At 40.2% G+C, this 25,261-nt stretch overlaps 1 protein-coding gene across 4 annotated transcripts in view; it reads right to left on the bottom strand.

Moving 5' to 3' along the window:
* Nucleotides 1–730: 730 nt before the first annotated feature.
* crb1 (crumbs cell polarity complex component 1) overlaps nt 731–25,261 on the bottom strand; it is a 223,505-nt gene continuing 198,974 nt past the window's right edge. The window contains exons 13-14 of one of the 4 annotated variants that reach the window (XM_051932884.1): nt 13,107–13,144; nt 1,009–1,157 (exon numbers count right to left, since the gene is read on the bottom strand). In XM_051932884.1, coding sequence (XP_051788844.1) covers nt 1,154–1,157; nt 13,107–13,144 — 42 coding nt within the window. In that variant the 3' untranslated portion in view covers nt 1,009–1,153. Of the gene's footprint in view, nt 1,158–5,695; nt 6,386–13,106; nt 13,145–25,261 lie in introns of those variants that run through there. The other 3 variants (XM_051932883.1, XM_028811039.2, XM_051932882.1) reach the window with 3 other exon arrangements.

Raw genomic sequence — 25,261 nt, 5'->3', positions numbered from 1 at the left:
TTGTGTTTATTTCTACAGAAATATGTTGTTTATGTAAACAGATTAACAAAATCTATGATGTGAAGAAAATAAAACACTACACGTGAAGTCTGTTAAATACAATACAAATCTTCTTGGTAGTGATCCAATGAAAAAGCTATGTACAGAAAAAAGTAAAAAAAATAAATTAATTAGTTAAATAAGGAAGAATATAAAAATAATGATTAAATGAAGCCATTGTTGAATTGTGTTGATGATGTGTAGGTGGCATGGCCTTCAACAAATGGTAATCTATCTGTACAAGTTGTTTGGGTCGCTCATTGGCGATAGAACTGCTATGACGTTTATCGAGACGTCACATTATGTATAGCCTGGAAGCTTTAGGTGGACAGACATTTTCTTAACCAGGCCAAAAGTATTTCACTTCACAAAAGCCAAATATCCAGAATAAGAACACAGTATTGCGTCATTTTAATGACAGTTAAATCGGTTATTTTATCGAGCTTCAAGTAGATGTCTCGTAAAAGGCTGAATCTGTGCCATTCTCCTTTATTGTTTACAGCTCTCTGCTTTCAAGGATAAAAATCATTAAATTACATTTCAAACTACGACTAAATATCTTTGTCTGAATTAAAGGATACATTTTGGTTTTGTTTATTGGTTACTTTCTATTCCATTTTCTGTTATATATTTATGTGTCACCTTCCATTTGCTTTCAGGTGATGTCTAAAAATCCTGGAAGTCAATATCAATGGATATTTCAGGATGAGGATGGTATTGCATACACAGTTATGCTGTTTTATTCATTATTGTTTCCAAAACTCATGTAATCAAACAATCTGAGTGGAAAAGATGCAAGCAACAAACAAACCTGCAATGGAAAATACCTTTCATTGCCATACACTAAGTAATTTAGAATGAATGACGTCTATTCCACTGGGACGTAAGACATTGGCAATCTAAATAAGTCGCTCCATTGGGGGAGGCTGAACCATGTTCCACATCTCGACCCGCGATCCCTCTTTTTCCTGACGACTTGGGCTGTAAGTGCCTTGTGTAGCCCTCCTGTTCATGGCGATGATGACAGCAGTGACAGCCAAGAAGAGAACAAGAAGCAGAGCCACCGACACCAAGCAGATCGAGAGGAGAAGGTCAGAGGTCAGCTTGTCTGCTGTTAACTGGAAAGCAGCAAAAAGGTAAGAATAAGTATTGTAAACTCATTTACTTATACAATCACAGGGTCACTCTCTCTGAAAAGTTATCAACTTAGTCAGCTTTTTCTTAATTTGCTCAAGATAATTAATTGTTTACAAAGAAAGTGTATTTTTTATCTGATTTTTCTCAGGTAGTTACAATGAAATCTTTATTCTTAGAAGCCCTGATACTAGAAGCCCTAACCCTACCCCTAACCCCAACATGTTGCAACAGTTACACGTTCCGTACAAAAGTTGCAATGATGAGAAGGAAAAACTTTTAGAAAACTCGAGTTAATGAACGACAATATCACCTTTGGGGAAAAAAGAAGATGAGATTTGTTAGTTAAGACTGAGACAAAAAGGAAGAAATCATTGGAAAGCAAATGAGCAAAACAAACATAAAGGTTGTGAAGTTAAGTCCGACTGATGAAACCCTTGCAAAAACACACAGCTGGCACCTACAGTTGTAAGTAATTCATGGCAAAGTCGTCTGCAGTCACACACTATGCATAACCTGTACAGAGCTTTTGATCATTTTGCTTATGCAGTATGGATGTCTTATTTAAGCTGCTCTTCTGTTAAGACTTCTCTCCATCCAGCTATCCACTTAATATAATTCAGGGAGTGCTGGAGGATAGAGAGGGTATTTCAGAAATACTGGTGACCAATCTTTGGTGAGGTGCCAGCTCATTGGACCCTCAAGCGCACCACGCACAGACACACATTCACAAATCTCAGGCCAACAAAACCCGATCTGCAAAATTTTGGCATAGTAGAGGAAACGGTAGGATTTGGAGAAAAAAACTATGCAGACACACAGAGAATGTGAATGTTTTATACAGTATTTGCATTTTATAAAACACATTCTATATTAAAGAAAGACAATAGAAACACATTATGCATTAATGTCACAATTTGCTGGCCATTTTCAGTTTGGCTTTGGTATAACAAGTCCAAGCCAGGTCTCTAAACGAAAGAACGTGAAGCAGCCAGTCACGTCTCTGGGTGTGGCTTTCTCTCCCCAAATCCACACCAAAATCTTTGGTACCCGTCTTGTTTAGGGCCTTGCAGTCCCAGCAAAGGCAGAAGCAGGAAATGAACTCTTCCTCTTTTGTTTGTCCATCTAGCTCTCCAGCTTGATAACTCGCGTTAGTGGTTTTCACCAATGACGTTTACCGGATTGTTTGTTACAAGAAGCAGATCCTGGAATGTGTGCTCTGTGATTTGTTGCCTTTCTCGTTCAGTAATCATGTTCTATAAATCCTAATTATTCACCTCCAAATACAAAGCTACTCAGTCAGTATGTATTTATTTGACCACAGCTACGATTACACAGAAAGAAGGTATACTTTAGTGACAACCAAAACGGCAGAATTTTCTTATTCACAGTTTTGTGAAATTGACCTTCAAATTGTTTTTGCATGTGATTTTGCAATTGCAAAGCATAAAACTCATTACAGTTTGGTTGTTGGAGGGTTTCTAAAGTTTTTTGGAGTGGAAGAAGAAATATTGCTCCCCAAGGGTTATTGGAAACCACTACCTCCTTCCTCGGCTATACTCCAACCTATCCTGATCTTCTAAAACTCCGCCATTTGTGTATGCACTCTGTGCACTACCTGTCTGCATTCCTGCCACAGGCTCTAGCTCATACCGCTCATCTGGGGTCAGAGGTAACACTATCCATGCTCGCTTTCCCCAAATCCATAAGCCAATTCTAGCCAGGATCCTTATGGAGGTTTGCTGGTGGTCACATACTTAGGCCAAATGGATTTTAGAGGCAGAGAAGCACCCCTCCTTTGCTTGCTCTGCAGTAGAATACATTTTTCTGTGATTCTGCACATGGAGGAAAAGATTGCAGAGGAGATGAAAATATATGTGCTAATAGTGCAGATTTCGCTTGGGGGGAAATATCACTTGTTTAGTAAATTGTTTTTTTGCAGAACTCAGTTTTGCTGCAAATGGTATATTCATGTGAATTGTTTTGCTTTGTCACTGGTGGAATTTCAGTTGTGAGAGTCATGGTTACCGTGTTAGAGTATCAACTATAAGAAGTAAAAAATGTACATGCTTGTTTTATTAAAGATTATTATTGCAAAAAAATGAAATCTATTTAAGTGAAAAATTTTTATATTAAGACATTAAATCTTGTTGCAACACAAAAATATTGCGTACGCCCGTTTTCACGCTCACTTCGAAATGTATAAAAACTAAACTTTTTATAGCAGCCTCACACTTTTTCACGCACTTTTCTGCTCAGTTTTGCAAACAGGCAGCAACCATCGTCAACACAGTGCTACCATTTCTGTGTCATTTCCCTTGTTTTTATATTTTCATCCATGATGCGGGATTTATCAAATACACCGAAATTAATTGCATATCACTTACAAATTTAAGGCACTTGATTGTAGTGATTCTGTAACAATATAATGGTGCATGGGATGGCCAAACTCTTCCAACTGCTATAGCTGATTTAGCATTGTTAGAAGACATTGCAAATGGAAAAATAAGAGGACAGTGCGTATTTAAAGATGATGATGAGTGGCTTCTAAGTCGATTTCGATTTCCAAGAGCTATTCTCTTAGAGCTGTGTCCTGAACTGGTGCCGGCTTTACAAAGGTAGACTTTGAGGAATTGTGCTCTACCTGCTCCTTTGTAAGTTCTTTCGCACAGAATTGATCCATTGTGGCGCTTGGTGTCGACGTTACACTACAAAGGATTCTTCAGACAATGGATTTGCTTATGTAAATAGAAAGCATTTCCACTCTATTAATGTGCTGCTGCAGCATTTATTTTTAACCAATTCATTTAATTTGTGGTCAGTATCGCATAGTGCAGCCCTTATATTCCTTATTTCATTGTCCACATCTCTTACAGCATCCAGTATTGTATTTTGTGACTCCAGAACAGCGTCAGTCAGCAAATACAGCCAGATAGTTGCCCAGTGGTTTCCCAGGCAGAGGTGTGTGTGCAGCCAGCATCTGAAGATGTGCTGGGCACAGCAGCACCATCACCGGGGGGATTCATTTCTATGGGATGAGGGTCAGCTTTTGTAATATTGTCTGAAATCCTTTTCACTTCTACTTTGATATCTGACCATTTCTGTGTAACTCTCGGAACTTGAACTCTTGAGTTTCTCTGCACTCCATAACTTCCATTTATTGCTTATACCGCTGCTTAAGCCAACAAATTGTACGTTTTTCTTTGCTTCCACTTCGCATTTGCTGAAATACTCTTTTCCACATGCTTTTGCCATTATCTTTTAAGAAAACACCAAAAGCAAGGGGCTATTTATATTGATTTGCATATTCAAATATGTAAAATTCAAGGTGGGGCTGTAGGTGCGTGCACGTGCATTATAGTTCACGTTCATTGGGATTTATAAAGGGGAAGCACATGGAACTTGGCATACGCACAGTTTTATGCATCTGGATTTTTTTTGCATACGCACATTTCCAGTTTTGCCTGTACGCCATATTTTAGTGTGAATTCTGTGCACGGTGTTATACAGTACATGTGACCCCTTGTTTTCTTCATGTTTCTATTCTTAATTTTGTTTAAATATTGTTTGCCTTTCAGCACATTTGCTCTTTATCTTATTTTCCATCCTCATTTTCACATTGTGTTGATGCCAATTTTGGATGCAAAGATTTTTCTTTTTGTTCCATCTCTTATTTTGTAAGTGTAGTTCATTTCCATTACTGGCAGCTTTAGAAGGATCATTTTGTGAATCCTTGTAATATATTGGTTTGGGAACTGCAGTTCCTCTGACAGTAAGGTCCTACAATGGATAGTGCAGACAGCAGAAAAGATCAGTGAGACCTCCCTGCCTCATTGAAGACATCTTTGGGAAGCGTTTTTTGCAGCAAAGCTTACAGCATTGTGAAGGACCACTCCCATCCTCCTCCATCTTGCAGAAGGTACTGTACTGTAGCATCCAAACCAGTTCTGCCAGGCTCTGCAACAACGTCTACCCCTTGGCTCTCTAGACTGTTACCCATGTGCTGCCCCCGGCCCTCAGATCTGCCTCTAGTAGTTAATTTATATGCATTACATTTGTTACACTTGTCACACCTGTTGTATTTTTATTATTAGTTTTACTGGTATTATTTATTTATTACTATCTATTTCACATTATTACTATCTATTCATTTACATATTATTTATTTATAGTATAGTTCTTTACCTGTCCCGCACTTGTTCTGTGTTTATGTCTGTGCTGCACTGCAATCCTGATGTTCCGTGTAACTGAATTCTGCAATACGGTGTATGGACAGTATGACAATAAAGCAACCAGACTTGACTTGACATTAAATACTGGTGTCCTTATACTAAGTATACGGCAAAGCTTGCAGAATGTGCCAGAACACCAACACAAAAAGCCCTCTTTACACTGCAGTCCTGCTGTTCCCTGCCACTGTGTGCTGCTATACGGTGTAGTTGGGCCTCCAACACAGCAGTTACAGCTGGCATGTCATCAGTGTAGTGGCAGGGCTACAAAAATATGAAAATGTTGAGCATGACAAAGAGCCAGAATCGTCTTTATTTTTACCATTTTCTGAAAATTAAATATTTTTGATTAGTTTATAATACATGAAGAGTTTGTTTTAGTATAAGTATGACATTGTTGCTTTTGCCTCCAGTCAAACATTGTAGATCACTACGCTCATGCGTCACAGACTTCATTTTTCCGATGCTGCACAGGCACTTATTTTTTTAGATCACGTCCTGCACTGTACAGATGTACTCTGAGCCATTCCGTAAGTGTAAAAACAACAAAGAAAATGAACTGAATAAATATAAGGAAGCACAAATAAATAAAAGAAATAAAATGACGTCTGCTTCGCTTCTAGCCGATGTGTTCAGAAGTCCTGCTCCTCTGCTTGCCGTGCTCTCTGCTTCTCCTCTCTTCGTGGCGCCGGCCTCAACAGTACCTGGGCAGACCAGACCCTTCCAGACGGACTCTGTTTCCTTTTGCTCCTCCCTTCTCAAATCAGGCGCTCTGGGGGGCTGGGTTTCTCAATGCTGCACTCCATCTCAACCTGCATCCCAGTGGGCTCAGTGTTTCTCGGGCTGTATGTCCCTTCCAATTGCCTGGACTCTCGGATTTTTATAATCATAACAATTATAACAATTGCTATCACTACTGCACCTCCAATAAGACACGGGACTAAAACGGGGGCCAAGTCTGATGCAGTTACTGGAGCAGCAGTCTGTGAAAATAATACAAAGAAACATTAGACAGGGCAGCAGCACAACTGTGTGGCTAAAGATGAGTGACCAGGACAGGCAGAGTGTGACATACAGGAAGTGTGGAAGAACCAGAGCGGCCGTGCAGCCCCAACATGCACAGCATATCTTTACAAAACAAACCACAGTGCCTACAAAACGTAATTACTTCCTGGGACGTTTTCATATTTTATTATTATATAGATTAAATTGTACTGTTTTATGACCAACAGAATCCGACTCTTTAATATCAAAGTGAACCCAGCTGTGTTTTATATTCCTAGTTAGTGCAGACCACTTTGAAGAGATCCATTTTCAATTTGACATTAGAGGGTCTTTTGCTGTTGCTTAGTGTCAGAAAAGCCAAATTAAATCCACTGTGACTCAATGATGCAGAACAATAAAAATTATTGATAAAGTAGACGCAGCCAAATGGTGAATCACGTCATCGTGGACACCAGTGGGAGAATCAGGGGGAAGTACATTTAGGGCTGAAGCTATGCAGAGAGTTGTGGGAATTGAAGGAGAAATATTTTACATTAAAGGAATGCTCCACCAAAAACGGAAGGTTTCTTGCCCCACATATTTATGAGAGCTTGGGGTGCACATTTCGTAAATTTCTCAGTATGTACACAGAGCGGTGCCGTGTATGTAACTGAGTGAGTGCACGCTCCGGACACTGAGAGGGACACCGGTCGCAGAAAGTTTAACACTGACTACCCACCATGGGTGTTGTAGTGAGGGGTAATGATTATCCAGGGCCCACTGGGTAAGTGGGGGGGCCTTCAAAGCCTGGAATGAAAATGACGTGTGACGGACAATGATCGAGAGGACGGGGCCCACAGAGACTGCTTATGTATACAGTCCAGAGTTCTTAACTGTACACCCTGGCATCTAGGATTCCCAATGGGCTTCAACAGACACTGCTACTGAGCCATGCAGGTGAAACAGACACCTTGACAACCTTTATGGGGTATCTGGATGAGGTTTTGGGACAGCTCCGCTATTAGCTGAACAGACGAGCTTGATGGACTGAATGGCGTCCACTCATTTGTCAGATTTGTTATGTTCTGACGTAAATCTGCCTGTGATGGAGAGATGTTGTACACAATATTTGGTCAGCCTTTGTCTCTCTCTTTTTTTTTAATTTGGTAAGGCATTATACACTGTTTTTAAGGTCTCTTCCTTTTCTAATTTAAAATTGTGCGTACTTATTGTATTTTTATAACGTGTATTTCTACTTCTAAGTGAAGTTGACTTTGTTACACTTAGGTATTTGAACCTGAACCCTTAAGAATGTGTGAGAGCCTCCACGCCCCAGCAACAAACTGCATGCTCCCCAGCCATCTGGCCAGTAATGAAGTAAAATTCAACGGTTCTTTAGAAGAATTAATTCAGGAACAGGCCATTGAGCTCATTAATCTCGACTTCAAGTAACATCAACTTGACATCACACAAGACATACTGTGGCCAGACAAACCATCACACAGTTTGCATTTCCGGGCCCTTAAGTTCTCATACAGTAATCTGTTTGATCTGCAACCAAGACTCCATTATGTCAGCACCCGCACTGCCAATCAGTTTGCACTAAAGAATTGATGGTGCTACCGTAGCTGTTTGTTTGTCTGCCCAGGATTTTAAATCACCTGTAGCCCGCAAACCGTTTGAACTATTGACTTGAACATACCACGTGACGTCTACTATCCGCTTTCAGGGTGATGATTGACCTCCAAGGTTATTCGTCTTTTTATTTTTATTAATTGTAGAATCAACTCTTGGCAGCAGTCAGCAGGTCGGTTGTGTGGCGCATGCCTACGGGTGCCGTTCTCATCCCTACCACCTTCGCCATCACTTCCCCTACCTCTTCATATCTTAAATCATTCTTGAGGCAGATTGAAGACTTAAGTGGCAGCTTAAGTGAAAAAGTTATGTAAAACATACTAAGTAATTGCAACACAAACACTGACTTAATCCATTTTAACGCAAAAAGAGGCAAACGAAAGAAGAGAAGAAGCGGACCGCTAGGGTGGAGAAAAGAAGAGCTGTGCAGGAAACAGCAAACACATCAACCTCTGAGCAAACGAATGGTAAACGTACAGAGAAAGAGGATGAAACCCATAAGTCAGTGTATTCGTGCAGTGCGCCGTTACTGGTATTTATATAATGGGTGAAGGTAGGGAAGGAAGTATTGATGTTTGTTTAAATGTTGACCTTTTTGTCATTACTGGCGGAAATGTAAGTGTGCCATTCATTGTTCACTCTAATGGTTTTATTCTTGTTTTTCATCCTCATAACGGCTTCTTTGACTTTCATTGGCACAGCTCTTGTCCTCATGTTGAACAATGGCAACTACTGACTCCAACGCAGAATCACCCGAGTCATTACAGAGAGACTTAGATAGAATTCAGATGGGAACATTTGTGGCACGTGAAAGTAAGTTAAATTAATTAAATGAAGTAGGAAGTAAAAATGGCAGATTTAACCACACAAATGGGAGGTTTAGAAAATTGATATTACAACTTACAGAAGTATCTAGTAGATAGATAGATAGATAGATAGATAGATAGATAGATAGATAGATAGATAGATAGATAGATAGATACTTTATTAATCCCAATGTAGTCATAGTAAACCTGTCACTGTAATGTGGGAGAAGTTTGTAGACCTTCAAAACCCTATTTTGAAGAAATTCGGTGAACAAAGTTGAGGAGCGTTGTTGTATCAGATGGCTTGTTCTTGTGTAAATTGTGCTAATATTCTAAACATTTGACTAGCCAGTACAATAACGTAACGGTCCTGGCGTCTTATTCTGATGGCGTACTAATAGCATGTAACTCTCGACGTCGGCGCTGTGGTAGTTTGGCAGTTTGAACTTGACAGAGAGGAAGCAGCATCACGGCCTGCAGCTGAAGAAGCTCAAATGCGCACATCTCTTTTCGGTTACAAAATTAGTCAACTGACCTGTCGCAGTTACTTTTCTTACTTCATTTAACTTTGCAGTATGTGCTGATGCCATATTCCAGGTTATGCCAAGAATCCCATGAATTGCTTTACACTGGAATTTTTACAAATGTAATTTCCTTTCCATTACCTCCTTTTTTATGGCTCAGTATTATAAAAAGCAACATGGGATTTTTCTTAATTAACTGGAAGTAAATCAAAAAAGTTTATTTCTCTAGGTAACTGTGACCCTTCTTTGGTGCCATAGCCTCATTCACATTTGTGCAAATGCTAATTTAGCAGCTTTGCATGAAATAATTCAGCTAAGATGCACCAAAACGTCTTGAACGGAGAGCTCATTAACACAGAGTAATATTCTGTTTAACAGAAGGATTAACTTTACAGCTCAGAGCTGCCCCATTAACTTCAACATTCAAGAGCAATGAAGTATGCAGAGTTTCAATAGCCAAGCAGTCACTTCTAACTTTGATTTGGATTTACAATATATTCAAAGAGTGACTAATGGACCCAGAATGAAAATCCATAAGATCGACCAGATCTGATCTGACAACTTCATGTTTCATTTTATTTAATCTGAAAATTTGAACTTCGTTCATCTCTCCATTTTCTAACTCTTCTTAGAAGTTCAGTATTACAAGGCCTGTGTGAAACTATAGCATCAAGGCAAGGTAGTCACCAAACTTTGACGAGATGGCATTCCACCACTAAGTATCTCGTGCACAATGTGGCCCTGACTTGCAGAATGCCAACTGAGCCATGGACTTTTTTAGGATATCAGATGGAAACCAAAGTTAAACCCATGTGTACCAGAGGAGGAAACCCCCGAGTCGAAGCAGTGAGTGCCCGGGCCTCCGTTTGAACCCAGCCTTTTGTACCTGTGAAGTTGCCAGGCTATCCACTGTTTTATTACATCTACATGAAATGCCAGTCTGTTGTGGCTCACAGACAACGTGAGTACGCTAAGTCTGCACACAGACTGTGTCCTAACTACACTAATGTCTCGACTCATTTTGTTCTTTTTTTAATATCTGCAAAAGAAAATATATTTCTTTATGAAGGTACAAAATTCAGCAGCTTGTAATTGTGTCCTTTGTTGTGTCTGAATGGCCTGTTTAAAGCAGCGGCTGCTGTCAGCATTCTGCTTGCCTGTGCCCATATTTATCAACCATCTCAGAATGTCTCCTCAGAATGGCACTAAAAGTCTGAATGGGACTTGAGCAGTAATTATAAAGCGTCCTACACCCACTGCCCACAGAGAGTAGGAGGTCCCATTACAGCATCCAAGCTGCAAAATGGCACTCATGAAGTCATTTTGTACTTTCTTTGGAAATTATGATGACATAATAGGCTTCTTCACAATAATAATAATAATAATAATCTCTCTATTATATAAAAAAATCTTGGGCCGAGACCAGACATATTCAGAGAGATAATTTCAAGTCCTGCGAGACGAGACTTTGTGCCAAGAGATGAATTGAAAACCTAACAGGTTTAAGCGGCAGCGGAAATAAAAGACAAACAGTTGAAGAAGAAAAGACAAAGAGTGGAAAACAAAGTAGAACGTCGTAAAGAGGTTCAAAAACGTTGGTGCGATACACATACAGAGCAGGTTAGAGATTATGAAAGTACTAAAATTCGAATGTGTCTCAAAAACTGATTGTTAGCACTACGTAATGCGATCTTTACTAACAGAAATTATTACTCGGTGAAATAACGGAACAGCGAAAAGAGATTGAATATACGGACACAGGTGATATGTCAGAAGTATGTAGATATTGTTTGGCTTTAAAGTTTAAGTCGGAGACTTGTAGATTGTCTAATTTGTGTTGCCATCAGGGAAGAGTAGTGTTACTTCCCAATGAAGAGGCGTATCCACAAGAAATAAAAGATTTGTTATTTGGTGAAAGTGAAATCCACAAACACTACAGGCAAAATATCCGAATCTACAATACTCTGTTCGTATTCACATCATTCAATGCTCAAAACGTAGATTCACACGATTCAGGACCATACGCTATGAGAATCTGTGGTCCCACAACAATTAAAGCTACTACAAGTTTTATTTCAAAGAAACCACAATTCGGTTTATATTTATGATCACGGAGAAGCGATGCAACATAGAATCGAAAGAGTTAAATGATCGAACGTATTAGAAATTCTACAGCCAATAATGGATACAAATCCATACATCCAAAAGTATCACACAAGGACAAAGTTTTCTTGGATTTCTATATGAATGTGAAAGATCACGCTCGCATATATAATAAACCAACATGTGACAAATTGTCAGCAATAATAGTTTCAAAAGTCGGACTGAGTTCATCTTCGTGTTTATCCAAAAAGCACAGCACGATTCGTCGCAAGTGACAGATCCGGGAAATGACTAGCGTGTAGGGCCGAGATAGGGGGGTTGGCGAGAGAAGCGAGCAGGGGGCAGAGCCCTCTAGTAATAATAAAAATTAAGGAGAGGAAGAAGTGAAATGTCATTTGGTAGGATATTTATGCTAAGCTGCATGTACTTATTGCCACTTCATACCAACATCAAGAATAATACAGTTTGCACCCATGACCACCTGTGTGTCGATATCACTTGCGATTCACATATGCTTGCTCATCCACACTTGGGACAATGACCTCTGTGTGTGTGTTGTCAATCCCATTAACAACGCCAGAAAACCAGCAAGCTGCATGAATGCTGCCGGCTATAAAATTACCTCACATGGAGTGGCAGAGAAATGTATAAATCTGTGTGTTAACTCAAACGTATTCAGGGGGTTCAAAGTTTGGAGCAAAATCCAGGAAATTGTTGGTTGTGACGTACACAGATCAGTGCTATTGCAAAACCAAAAAACGTCAAGCTACCAAAGCTTTCATTTTAGCTGACAGTGCATGGCTTCCTTACATAGATGAAGCGATCGGTTGACATACAAGACTTGTTATGAATATTATTCCATCTTTGTCAAATCAATATCCTTTTACAAGTTCATTGTAAACTAGTGTTTGATTTAGGTTATTTGTTTGTTTATTTGAATCCATGCAAAGTAATATAAATGAGAGCCCAGGTCAGGATTTGATCCCAGGACTCGAGTCCACTCTGCACATACCGTACATACAGCATGTGTGTGTCCCTAGTTCTCTCCAGAGTGTGTGTGTGTATGAAGTACTTGGGGTAGCCAGTGCTGAGGCCACCATGAGAAGCAGTGGGCATCACTGAGTTTTAGTTGATTTTTTAGTAATTTGTCTTATCTGCCATGGTTGACTTTAATCTGCATTGTTAAGAAAGCATTTTCTTTGTTATGGCGAGTGAATAAAGTTGAAAAGTTTGGTTTGATGGTGTCGTCCGATGTCACGTTTGTTTTGCTTTGGTCAAACGTAACACACAGCTGACTGTTGGGCTAGAATTTACTTCATTAGATGATTTGTGTAATAACACCTGAAGCTCTCCATTTTATTATTTCTTTTACTGATTTTTTTCAGATAAACAAGGTCATCTCTTTTTTCACTTTCAGCTCTTATTTAGTCTTAATGTCTCGTCTGGTAAGTAAGAAAAGGGCTGAGGGGGCACCGTTGTTGGCCTTAACCTGGCCCTGGCAAGCTCACAAGTGAGTTATAAAAGTGGCTGCATACATGGAAATGAAGTTCAAGTTCTTAAGCAGTGCTATAATCCTGCCATTGCTAAAAAAAAACAAAAGATGCAAAGAAGGAAAAATACAATTCAATAATTAAAATTTGATAAACACTTACAGTTGTGTTGGAGATGTTTGTTCCTTGTGCAGCAACTGCTGTAAAGAAACCAGTTGTGATAAAAATGGATCACTTGTGGTATCATAAAGAAAACACATCTGTCAAAATCACACAAAAACTCTTCAACTTGTTTGCTTCAATATGTTAACACAGACAAGCTCACTGGAGCTGGAGGAGTGGAGCGTAACTTTAAATCAGTAGCTTTGGCCGTCCAGCTATCTTACTTTGGGAATCAAAAAATAAACAATAAATCTCAAATTCACTCCTGGTGAACTGCACAGCTTGTCAAATGTGATTAAAAATGGCAGAGTGGGCACATCTTCCTACCGTCGTCATTTCTTGCACTGTGTGTTTTTGAGGATCATTTACTGTTGGATGCCCGTTGCACGCTTTTTGAGTCACAGATGCCATCACTGTGTCCCTGAGCGCACTGACATGCTACTCTCTCTTCTGTTTCCTTTTCCGGTGTCCTGTTGGTGGTGGCGTGTGCCACCACCATCTACCGAAAGCACCATGATGTTCCAACAATGATGGATGGATTAAAAGCCAGAAGTCTGTATGACCATCAGCATCAAGTGACTCCGTGAGAACCCTAACTACAAAGAGGACTATTTCATTTATGTTAGGTGAATGCCCAAAGGGGACTGGGTGGTCTCGTGGCCTGGAACCCCTACAGATTTTATTTTTTTCTCCAGCCTTCTGGAGTTTTTTTTTGTTTTTTCTGTCCACCCTGGCCATCAGACCTTACTCCTTTCTATGTTAACTAATGTTGCCTTATTTTAATTTCTTACTTTGTCTTTTATTTTTCTTTTCTTCATTATGTAAAGCACTTTGAGCTACTTTTTGTATGAAAATGTGCTATAGAAATAAATGTTGTTGTTGTTGTTGTTGACATCAGTTTGGTTGCACTGCGAGGACCCAACCAACAGGTTTAGGGGACACTCGTCTGTGACCCAAAGCAAGTCACGTAACCTGCCAGAGCTCACTGGAAAATGGAGAGAGAACTGTGCTGTGCATTTATGATGTACGACTCATTTAAAATAATCATGTCAGCAAAGCACATGTAAATGAATGTGTTGAACTTGGATGATCTTTTGCCCTGTGTTCAAAGTAATAAAGAATCATCGTATTATATGGCTGTTGCTCACAGGGATGATGGTAATTTAATAAGCGGTCACGGAAATTGCTAAAAGATGATGGGCTGCATATAGCACTTCAGTTTAGAACAATTTTTAATATTCATAGAGCTATGCAGTAATCTTATCAGCTGATGGGAAAGACAGAATAACTAAAATCTCATAATTGAAATCGATACAGTCAGGTGGCAAACTGTTATGAAAAAGTGCTAGATAAAGGAATAGTCCGCCCAAAAATGATCATTTTTGAACTGGTACTTACCCCAGGTGGTTTGTGGTGATGGCTGAGAAATATTTTTTATCTTATGTTTTCATCCAGAACTGAGCTAACAAAGTTTTTGCTTAGTATTAGAGAGAACAAAATGAGTAGAGACATTAGTGTAGTTAGGACACAGTGCACACTGGTCACAGACTTAATGCACACACTTTGGGAGCCACAACAGACTGGCATTTCATGTAGATGTAATGAAACAGTGGATAGCCTGGCAACTCCACAGGTACAAAAGGCTGGGTTCAAATGGAGGCCCGGGCACTCACTGCTTCGACTCAGAGGCGTCTCCTCTGGTACACATGGGTTTAACTTTGGTTTTCTTCTGATATCCTAAAAAATCCACGGCTCGGTTGGCATTCTGCAAGTCAGGGCCGCATTGTGCACGAGATGCTTAGTGATGGAATGGCATCTCGTGAAAGTTTGGCGACTACCTTGCCTTGATGCTGTGGTTTCACACAGGCCTTGTAATACTGAACTTCTAAGCAGAGTTAGAAGATGGAGAGATGAACAAAGCTCAAATCTTCAGATAAAAAAAAAAAAACGAAACACGAAGATGTCAGGTGGTGACAAATGCTAGACAACAGCGTGAAAATGTCTATGAAAACAATGTTCTGTTACCTGTGACACATAACCCACTTCAGGTTATCCAGAACTTAAGAAAATGTGTGCATTTTTTGGTTAAAATATTTATTCATTTGTTCATTTTCCACCTGTTATCCTGGACCGGGTCGTATGGGCAAGTCTTAGCAGTGAGGTGCCACACGTCTTTTTCCCCGGCCACACTTGCCAGCTCATACTATGGGATCTCAAGGCATTCCCAGGCCAACTGGGAGACATAATCCTCCCAGTGAGCACCTGGTCTTCCCTGGGTTCTCCTAGCTGGTGATGCCCGTAAAACCTCCGCAGGAAGGTGCCTGAACCACCTGAGTTGGATCCTCTCAGAGTCAGTGGTTGTACTTCGAGCCTCTCCCAGTTGTCCACACTTCTCACCCTCTCATTTCTAGGGGAGAGGAACGCTGCCCTGCAGTGCCAGCTCATTTCAGCCGCTTGTACCAGCCATCTCGTCTTTCCTGTCATTACTCAAAGCTCACAGCGTAGTGTAGAGACGTAGATTGACTGGTAGATGGAGAGCTTTGTGCTTTGACTCAGCTCCTTCTTCACCACTATGGATTGGTATAGAGACCCTATAACTGCACTCGTTGCCCCAGGCTATCTCTTGGTCTCATCATCCCCTTTCCCCTCACTCGTGAACAAGACCCCGCAGTACTTAAACATCTCTACTTGAGGCAGACACTCACCTCCCACTCGGAGAGGACAGACCACCTTTATTCCACCGAGGACCATGTCCTCAGATTTGGAGGTCCTGATTCTCATCCCTGCTGTTTCACACTTGGTCGCAAACTGTCCAAATGTGTATTGGAGTTCACAGCCCGATGAAGTCAACAGAATCACTAAATTATTGTGAATTCCAAAATATTGTTCAATCACTAGTGAAAAGTCGCAGTTTACAACCTGGAAGCCCTTTCTTATGTGGTCATTTTGTGAACATTTTCATCTTATTTATTGTTGTCCAGCATTGGTCTCCACCTGCTTCATCTAAGCATAAACTTTGTTAGCTCCATTCTGCATGAAAACACAAGATAAAAAATATTTTCTCTGCAACCCCTACAAACCACTTGGGGGCAAGAAACATTTTACAAAATGTCACTTTTAGGTCGAGTATCCTGCTCTGAGTTAAGTGGGTCAGAACATGGCATGACATGACACGTATTCCTTTCTAAAATGTCTTTATTAGATCGACAGCTCCTTTCAGCTCTATGGACTACAGAGCTCAAAATGTTTACAGGCCACTGCCATTAGACTAAAAAAAATAGCAAAGCCCGGTTAAGTTCTGGAAATCGGCCCCCACACTCGACTTCACCAGGACTTTTATATGTCAGAAAAGGGTGACAGAACTCTGGTCGCTCGTGCCCATCTTGAAATTGTTAAATAATGAGGCCGTGGCAGACTGAAAACATCATCTTTTGATGATGTTGATGTAATGCTGGGATAATTCAAACAAAAAACAACAAAACAAATCAGTTTAAAACATGAGGTGAATTTGTTTCATGGATAATTATTTACCTAACAACTTTATGTAAGGTGACTTACAACATCGGAGCTACAATTGGTTACATTTCTTATTGTCTCTGAATGAAAGAAAGCCTTTGACGGCAATAAAAACAGCTCTTTGCTTTCGATACGTGAAATTTCTATAAAGGCAGTTAATATAATATTCAAAGAATCTGTCTGCGTGTCCATCTTTACTATATGGTGTGTGCGTAATATTTAAGTTTATATGTGTATATGCAACGGAATAACTGTTTCTGTATGTAGAAATAAATGGAGGCTACAACACGTTTTCCTCTTGACCTTCAAAAATGTGCCAGAGTTTAATGAGCTTCTTGGGGTTGACTGTAAGTCACTTAAGCTGGCATTCTGCCACCCTTCTATCTCCGAGTCTATTATATATATACATCTACTCTCTCTCTCTCTCTCTGTATATATATATATATATATATATATATATATATATAAAACCAACCAACAATTATCCAACCCGCTATATCCTAACTACAGGGTCACGGGGGTCTGCTGGAGCCAATCCCAGTCTACATAGGGTGCAAGGCAGGAACAAATCCCGGCAGGGTGCCAGCCCACCACAGGACACACACGGGACAATTTAGAATCACCAATGCAGCTAACCTGCATGTCTTTGGACTGTGGGAGGAAACTCATGCAGACACGGGGAGAACATGCAAACTCCACACAGGGAGGACCTGGGAAGCCTGGGTCTCCTAACTGAGAGGCAGCAGCGCTACCACTGCGCCCCCCATATATATATATAATATAAAAATATAATCTACTCACTCTCTCTCTCTTCTCTCTATATATAAGCCTAAAAGTGCAACATTTTTATGTCCAGTTTTTTATCACGCTTTAAATCAGGCTTATTTTAAAACCTACATACTGTATATATGTTTGGTATCATTCTTTTCAGAATTTGTTGAACTTTAATGTGATGTAGCTAGATTTTCAGATTCTTATTCCATTTTTAAATTATAAACTAAAATATCAAGAAAGTTGTGGTTTTTAATATCTAGAAAGTTGTACTTTTTAATTTCAATAAATCATTATGTCAATAACTTATTTTAATAATTTGATTCAATAAATTACATTATTTTTGATCGAGTAAACTTTCTTTCACAGAAACAGACTTTAAAAAAAAACCCCATGATCTATCCATAGCACCGATGTTTGTATTTCGGTGATTTAGTTACGACGACCCCCTGCATACCACTTTAGTTTTCATGTGATTTTTTTCCTGTTATTTAAATGTCATTTTTTTAAAAAAGTTTAGTATCTTTAAGAATGTCAGTTAACACGAATGGATCGTTTATTTAGTCTCTTATAAATACTCATCGAGCATAGTGGACCTCAGTTTAACGGGAATATTCCAATTGGTAAGCGAGTAAATATTTTATTCTCATTTCATGATTTTTACTCCATTAAATAATAATTCATTTTTCTTTTTTCATATTTACAGAATTTTGTGATTTTGACTCCAATAAATAATCATTTTTCTTTTGTACATTGATAGATTTTACTAATATTCTGGCCGCAACTGGGGGTTGTGCGCTGAAGGTGCCCCCCTAGTATGTGTATATATATATATACTGTACAAACATTCAGTATATATGGAGTACATATATGACATTTTTATTGAAATTGTATACTTTATGTATATACAAACACACACACACGTACTTTTCTCAATATACCGTCTCACTGGGCAGTATATCTGTCATTTTCCTGACACTTTTTATAATATATAAAACATAATAGAAATATACCTATGTAAAAACAGAAGTTTACGTACACATGTGAACTTTTTTCATGTTCCCCTCCAAGTGGGTGTACTGTATATGCTGTTCATATAAAAGGCAGTACATTGCACAGCAGTCATCTTTCTGTATTGTTTTTCCCTTTGCCGCCGTTCGCTACGTCCATATCGTGTGTGTCTGTATGTATGAATATTCTAACACGGACGCACAAACACATATTCAGGTGCATAAAGCAGCCTACTTAAAATATATAATGAATGCATCTGTGTAGAACTGTGTTTATCATTTATATAGCATCTTTCAAAGTGACAATACTTAAAAGTCACTGCCTTTCCCAAGGAGAGCAATTTGCATTTTTGTCGTATTTTGATTTTCTACTTCAGTGACTCTCATGCATTCTTCGGTGTTTTTTGATCCCTGATTTATTTCTGAAAGCTCTCGCCGTCACTGCGGTGTGTGACTGCTCTTTCAATGTAAATGAGGACCCAGTACTTGTATATTTGTCATCAAGGAAACAAACGCAAAGAATAAAACATTTAATCTCTTTCAAAAGTGTGCTGCTGTGCTGTCCTTCCTTATAAGTGCAAGTGCATAAAGTGACATTGTCGTTCCCCTGTTACCTTGTAAAAGCTGGTTGATCCTGATGAGCAATACCACGCACATAGCCCAGTGCATCTTGAGTGAGGCCTCCACTTCATTTAAGGACTTGAGGTGAAGTTTGTTTTCCTGCCGTATTTGGAAACATTCCCCTTTAACAGGTTAAAGAAGCCCAAGGTAGGTGACATTTAAGGCCACGCTGCTGGCAGCCTCCCTTGCCATTCGTGTGCCTTTTTCTCGCACATGTGCTGGGTGTGCATTTCTTTTGTAAGGGATCACTTTCTTTAAATGTTCCGGCTTTTGCTGAGTTGCGCCGGAGGAGGAGCGATTCCTGTGCAGTTTTGCTTACTAAGCACTGCTCTCATATTTGAGGACTTTTCAGCTGAGACGTCTGATATCAGTCAAAGCTCCAGTCTCATGTTACTGCCACACCTGAGCTCTCTATTTGCTACAATTAGTGTGTCTTCACATGCAGCCTGACATCCACACCTGTATTGTTCTTTTTGTTAAAGGGCAACATTTGCTTTTGACAGCACAAGGATGAGCCTAACAAGGCTTGGACTTGGGCACCATGGAGGGAAGTGACGTGAGCAGATGCTTAATGTCTAGTAAGGTGAAGGTGGCACCATGTACCTCTCAGTGAGTCGGCACAGGCGATGGTGGGCATCTCAAGGTTAAGAGTGGAGTGGCCAGTAGCTATTGTCACTTACTGAGAAAGCTCTGATGTGAATTGCTTGGTAGGAAAGGCAATATTAAGAAAAGATTGTTGAGAGAAGGTCCATTCTATTACTTTAACTGCTTCATAATTTATTTGGATGCCTGATTCAGCGTTCTGGAGCCCCTTTGTTTCCCATGCAACAGCAGACCACCTCAAAAAAAAACCACGAAAGAATCGATTCTTAGGGGAAAAAATGACAAAATCTGCATTCTTAGGTCGCTGAAGTCCAAGTCAGCACTTTTTTACCGTTCCTCAAGTAATGTCCACCTGGTGCTGATTGTTTTAAGAGAAGTTTTTGTGAATTGGCAAAATTAATTTGTGCCAAGCATTAATGACAGGGCGACAAGAGAGAGAAACTGAGAGGACGTTCTTCTGCCTCTGCAGACCACGGTGTCACTGACCATATGGTGTGGCAGGCCACCCCAGCACCTTCATCAGAGCTTTTAACTGCCCGCTGACATCACCCACCCATGGATGGGCCGGTAAAGTGGGACAACTATTGGCAGAAGTGGGGTGCGGATTATGGCTTTCCTATTGATGAGTGCTTGGCAGTGGGTGCGTTATCAGACCTAGAATTGGACTCGAGCGGCCTGGACATCAAGATATTTGGTCGTGAGGCCTTATTGAGCTGTTTGTCCACAATAAGCATTTGATTTACATTTTATGTTTGGTTTTGTCCTTATTTTTTGTTCTTGTTTGTTATTACTTCTCATCATTATGTTAGTCACATTAGTTTCTCACTTTCCCATTCTATTCTAATGTTTTATTCATTTTATTTCTTGTTGTTTTGCCTTTTTATTGTTTTTTTCAGCAGGTAATGTGGCGCATACCTGTGCTGCACATGACATTTGTGTGATAGCACTTAAAAAATAACAGCACACACAGCAAAGCCGCCCACACTCTGACTGGCACAGGAAAGACATTAGCAGGAGTCTCAGCACGCAAGTGTTCAAAACAGCAAAGCATTCTGGCATCTTTAATGTTTTCTGGATCTCATGCTGGTTAAATAGCAGGAGACAAAGAGTCCCGATAAGAGGAGAAGGCCCAAAATGGGGTGAGGTTATCAGTGAAGGCCCTCGGGGGTCTGTCCTTGGAATGCTCCTCTTTCTAATTTATGCCACTTCATTTTCTAACCCGCTTAATCCAGACCAGGGTCACAGGGATGAGGGGGTCTTTGTCGGTGGGTGCTGGAGCCTCTAGTGAACTGGTGAAATTTGCAGGTGATAGTAGGACTTGCTGGGATAGCAGACACTGAGGAGGCAGCACAAAGAATTCAAAAATATAATTGGGAAACATCTGGAAAATGCAGACAAATGTGAAGTGCTACACGCGGGCAAAAGGAACTTCAATTATAAATGCAAGGTGGGAGACACTGCCATACAGGAGCCCACCTCTGAAAGGAGTTTTGGGGTTTACATTGAAATTGCATTCTCATCATCTAAGCAGCCATTCTTCTTCTTCTTTCGGCTGCTTCCGTCTGGGGCTGCCACAGTGGATCATCTTCTTCCATATCTTTCTGTCCTCTGCATCTTGCTCTGTCACACCCATCACCTGGATGTCCTCTCCCAACACATCCATAAACCTTCTCTTAGGCCTTCCTCTTTTTCTCTTGCCTGGCAGCTCTATCCTTAGCATCCTTTTCCCAATATACTCAGCATCTCTCCTTTGTACATGTCCAAACCAACACAATCTCGCCTCTCTGACTTTATCTCCCAACCGTCCAACTTGAGCTGACCCTCTAATGTACTCATTTCTAATCCTGTCCATCCTCGTCACCCCCAGTGCAAATCTTAGCATCTTTAACTCTGCCACCTCCAGCTCTGTCTCCTGCTTTCTGGTCAGTGCCACCGTCTCTGACCCATATAACAAAAAAAGCAAATGAAATGTTAGGTTATATTGTAATAACTGTTGAATATAAATTGAGGGACGTTATGCTCAGACTGTATAATGCACTAGTGAGACCACATCTAGAGTTCTATGTGCAGTTCTGATCACCACGCTATAAGGTGGACATACAGTAGCAGCACTTGAAGCTGTGCAGAGTTAAGGAGCAACAGACTCAGAGAATTAAACCTGTTTGGTCTCGAGCAGAGGAGACTGTGTGGGGATCTGATAAAGCAGATGCAGCAGAATTGTTTTTAACTTAACGGTGACTTACGCACTCGAGGACACCAGTGGACATTAGGGGGAAGTACCAGGAAGCACTTATGATGTCCCATGAGTTCACAACTTTGGTACTCCCCTTTTTCCAGGGCTACGATAGACATAAACTGAAATGGAACTGGACAAGGGATCAGACGAATGAGAATGACTTAACAGAAGCATTAACTGCTTATTCCAATATTGAGAATATAAAGCACATTCCACTAAGTACAAACACTGCTATTAAATAAATCCTTCAATAAATAAATAAATAAATCCAATAAAGTGTCTCAGGGTGATTAAAACACATTCTAATAAATACCTTTCCAAATTAGATTTAAATCTAAAAATCCCACACATTCTCCTTTCCTTCTCTCTTTCCAGGTTCTCGTCAGGACCCTGGGGATCCCACCACTCTACCATTGCAGCCGATACCCGCAGTCCCAGAGCTGCCACCTCCTTCAGTCACCACATATTCAGGGTGCTGTGCCCTCTCTTGGATGCTGCCTCGTTGGGACCCCATCCTTCCCACTACTACCATGGCCTCTCGCCAACTCCACATCACAGCTTCTGAAACTGCCGAGAACAAAACCACTCATCGGAGTTCCTCCAGCCCTCTGTCCTGCTCACCATTAACTCATCAAAGTACCAATACTGCCCGATTCATCCTTCACCATTTACCTTTCCCCAAAACCAGCAACCACTCTCGGTTTCATTTCTTTCCTTTCCTTTACATTTTTCCTCCTTCACTTGCCTACTCCATTTTATTTTATGAATCGCTCATATGGTGTCCTCTGATTACCACGCTGCTGTTGGCCAGCTTTCACGAATCAATGCCATCTTGCAGGCCGACACATTCGAATCCCAAACCAACACTCTAGGACATGGGATTAGCAACTACTAAATAGAACTGAATAATTCAAATAACTCACACTCCCTTAATCGTCTCACAATAGCACTCTGGAAATCTGAAACAAACTACTGAGCCATGAAGTTGAAGAGCAAACCGTGTCAGCCTTCAAGAAAAATCAGGATGAGATATTAGGACAGCATGGCTATTAGCTAAACAAACAAGCTTGATGTACTGAATGGTCTCCTCTGGTTTATCACATTTCTTTTGCTGTTAGAGTTTTATTTGGTTATAGTAATGTGCTGAAAAGATAATACATATATATATATATATATCTCAAAGACTAGTAATGGTCTTGAGTTTTCTATAGCCAAGTCCATAAATGAAGAACTTGAACTCTCTACTGATCACTGGAAATTCTGTTCCTTGGGACTTCTATATGCCTAACTGATCATGTTACCATATCTTACAAGAAAACAAAGTGCACAACACCACTACCTAAATAAAATTCTCAAAGGTATGCTACCTCACCGCTCTTGGTGGGTGCCCATGTCTATGACAGCTGCTTGAATTTTGTGCTTGTAAAAGGACATTTTGACTTTACAATAATAGAAGTGTGGAAAAGGAGGTCATCCACTGTACCACCGCTTGTCTCAAGATAATACGTTGCCGTACTATTCCGGCCTCTTCCGCAAATGCTTTTCTCTATCCAGCTACCTTCCCTGGTCAGCTGTGTTGTAAACATTCTTCTACTAATGTCTTCTGCAACTTGGCGATTTTCAACGCTCTGGTGGGCTGGGCTGGTAACATCACTTCAAGTGAGGCCCACCGAATCAACAGGCTAATTAAAAGAGTGGGCTCAGTTATTGGTCGCACTCAGGACCCCCCTGGAGGTCGTAGCAAATGAGAAAGAAAAAACAAAACTGAGTGTCATTATGAACAATGCTGCACATCCTCTCTCTGACACACAGAACACAGAGGACTCTCTATCTATCTATCTATCTATCTATCTATCTATCTATCTATCTATCTATCTATCTATCTATCTATCTATCTATCTATCTATCTATTATGACATAGAAGCACATGTGTGGCAAATCATAGGTCATGTTTACCCAAATACTAACAATCCACTTGTGCAGCCCAATTTTGGAGCAATCCTTTACAATTTATTTATTTATTTATTTAGCACATGCCTTTCTTTCTATAAGTCAGTTTTCATGCAGATTGCATAATTTCTTTTGGTAGTAAATTATACCCATAGAGAATTTTCATCATTTGTATGTATAGTTTATATGTAGAAAATGATATTTTATATTTGTATGCTACTAAAAGGTAATATGCAAATGAAATCTCCACAATGGCGGCTCGGTGGCGCAGTGGGTAGCGCTGCTGCCTCGCAGTTAGGAGACCCGGGTTCACTTCCCGGGTCCTTCCTGCGTGGAGTTTGCATGTTCTCCCCGTGTCTGCGTGGGTTTCCTCCGGGCACTCCGGTTTCCTCCCACAGTCCAAAGACATGCAGGTTAGGTGGATTGGCGATTCTAAATCGGCCCTAGTGTGTGCTTGGTGTGTGGGTGTGTTTGTGTGTGTCCTGCGGTGGGTTGGCACCCTGCCCTGGATTGGTTCCCTGCCTTGTGCCCTGTGTTGGCTGGGATTGGCTCCAGCAGACCCCCGTGACCCTGTGTTCGGATTCAGCGGGTTGGAAAATGGATGGATGGATGGAATCTCCACAATGCATATTAAGATTTAAATGAAATACAGTAAACAGGGAGAGCCTTGGAGTCCACAATACAGAAAGGAAAGAAGTGGCATTGAAAACCTGATCGATATGTTAACTGACAGGACCAAATTTCAAATCTCAAGCAAACGGACTCTGCCATAATCTGTGCCTGACATTTTAGGCACCTGTTTATATTGTTTCTATACTCTTTTTATTCTATAATGTCCTTTCCTCTTCCTTGTATTGTTTATATCTGCTATTTACAAAAAACAAAAAAAGTTCTGCAATGTGAATGGTCTTGTAAAGTATTTTTTGGCTGGACTCTCTCTGGCTCTAAAAAATTATTTGATAACTAAAATATTTCCTTTTTTGCTTTTAGCCATACCAGAAAATAATTAATTTAGATAACTTCAAATTGTCACTAAAAATGTTATCTACTGTATCTAATATCAGAATACAAGCTTTGAATGACAAGCTCTTAAACATGTAACATTAATATATTATTGTTTAGATAACAAATCATTTTATAAATTTGTTTTTTTTTCTTCTTATATGACACCTCGATCTCCAGTAGTAAGAAATGCAATTAGTGAACTGCAATAATCCAGACTCGCTCAATTAGCAGGGATGTTTGGCAGCCAGCGCTGCTCCTGCCGAGGCACAACAACTCCTGTTTTATGTTTCCACTGCTTAAATAGAATTGCTTTGATTAAATTGCTTCAGTTCTGCTTCTCTCCTTAAATAATAACTGACATCACAATTAAATTAGCAGGAGCACAGTCACCTCCAGGGCTCTGTGGAATCTGACACTTCTTTGTTTTGCACCAACTGTATATT

Source organism: Erpetoichthys calabaricus, chromosome 10 (genome assembly GCF_900747795.2).
Source record: "Erpetoichthys calabaricus chromosome 10, fErpCal1.3, whole genome shotgun sequence".
NCBI lineage: Eukaryota > Metazoa > Chordata > Cladistia > Polypteriformes > Polypteridae > Erpetoichthys > Erpetoichthys calabaricus.
Note: the sequence above shows the minus strand (reverse complement) of the source record. Positions and strands in the feature narration are given on the sequence as shown.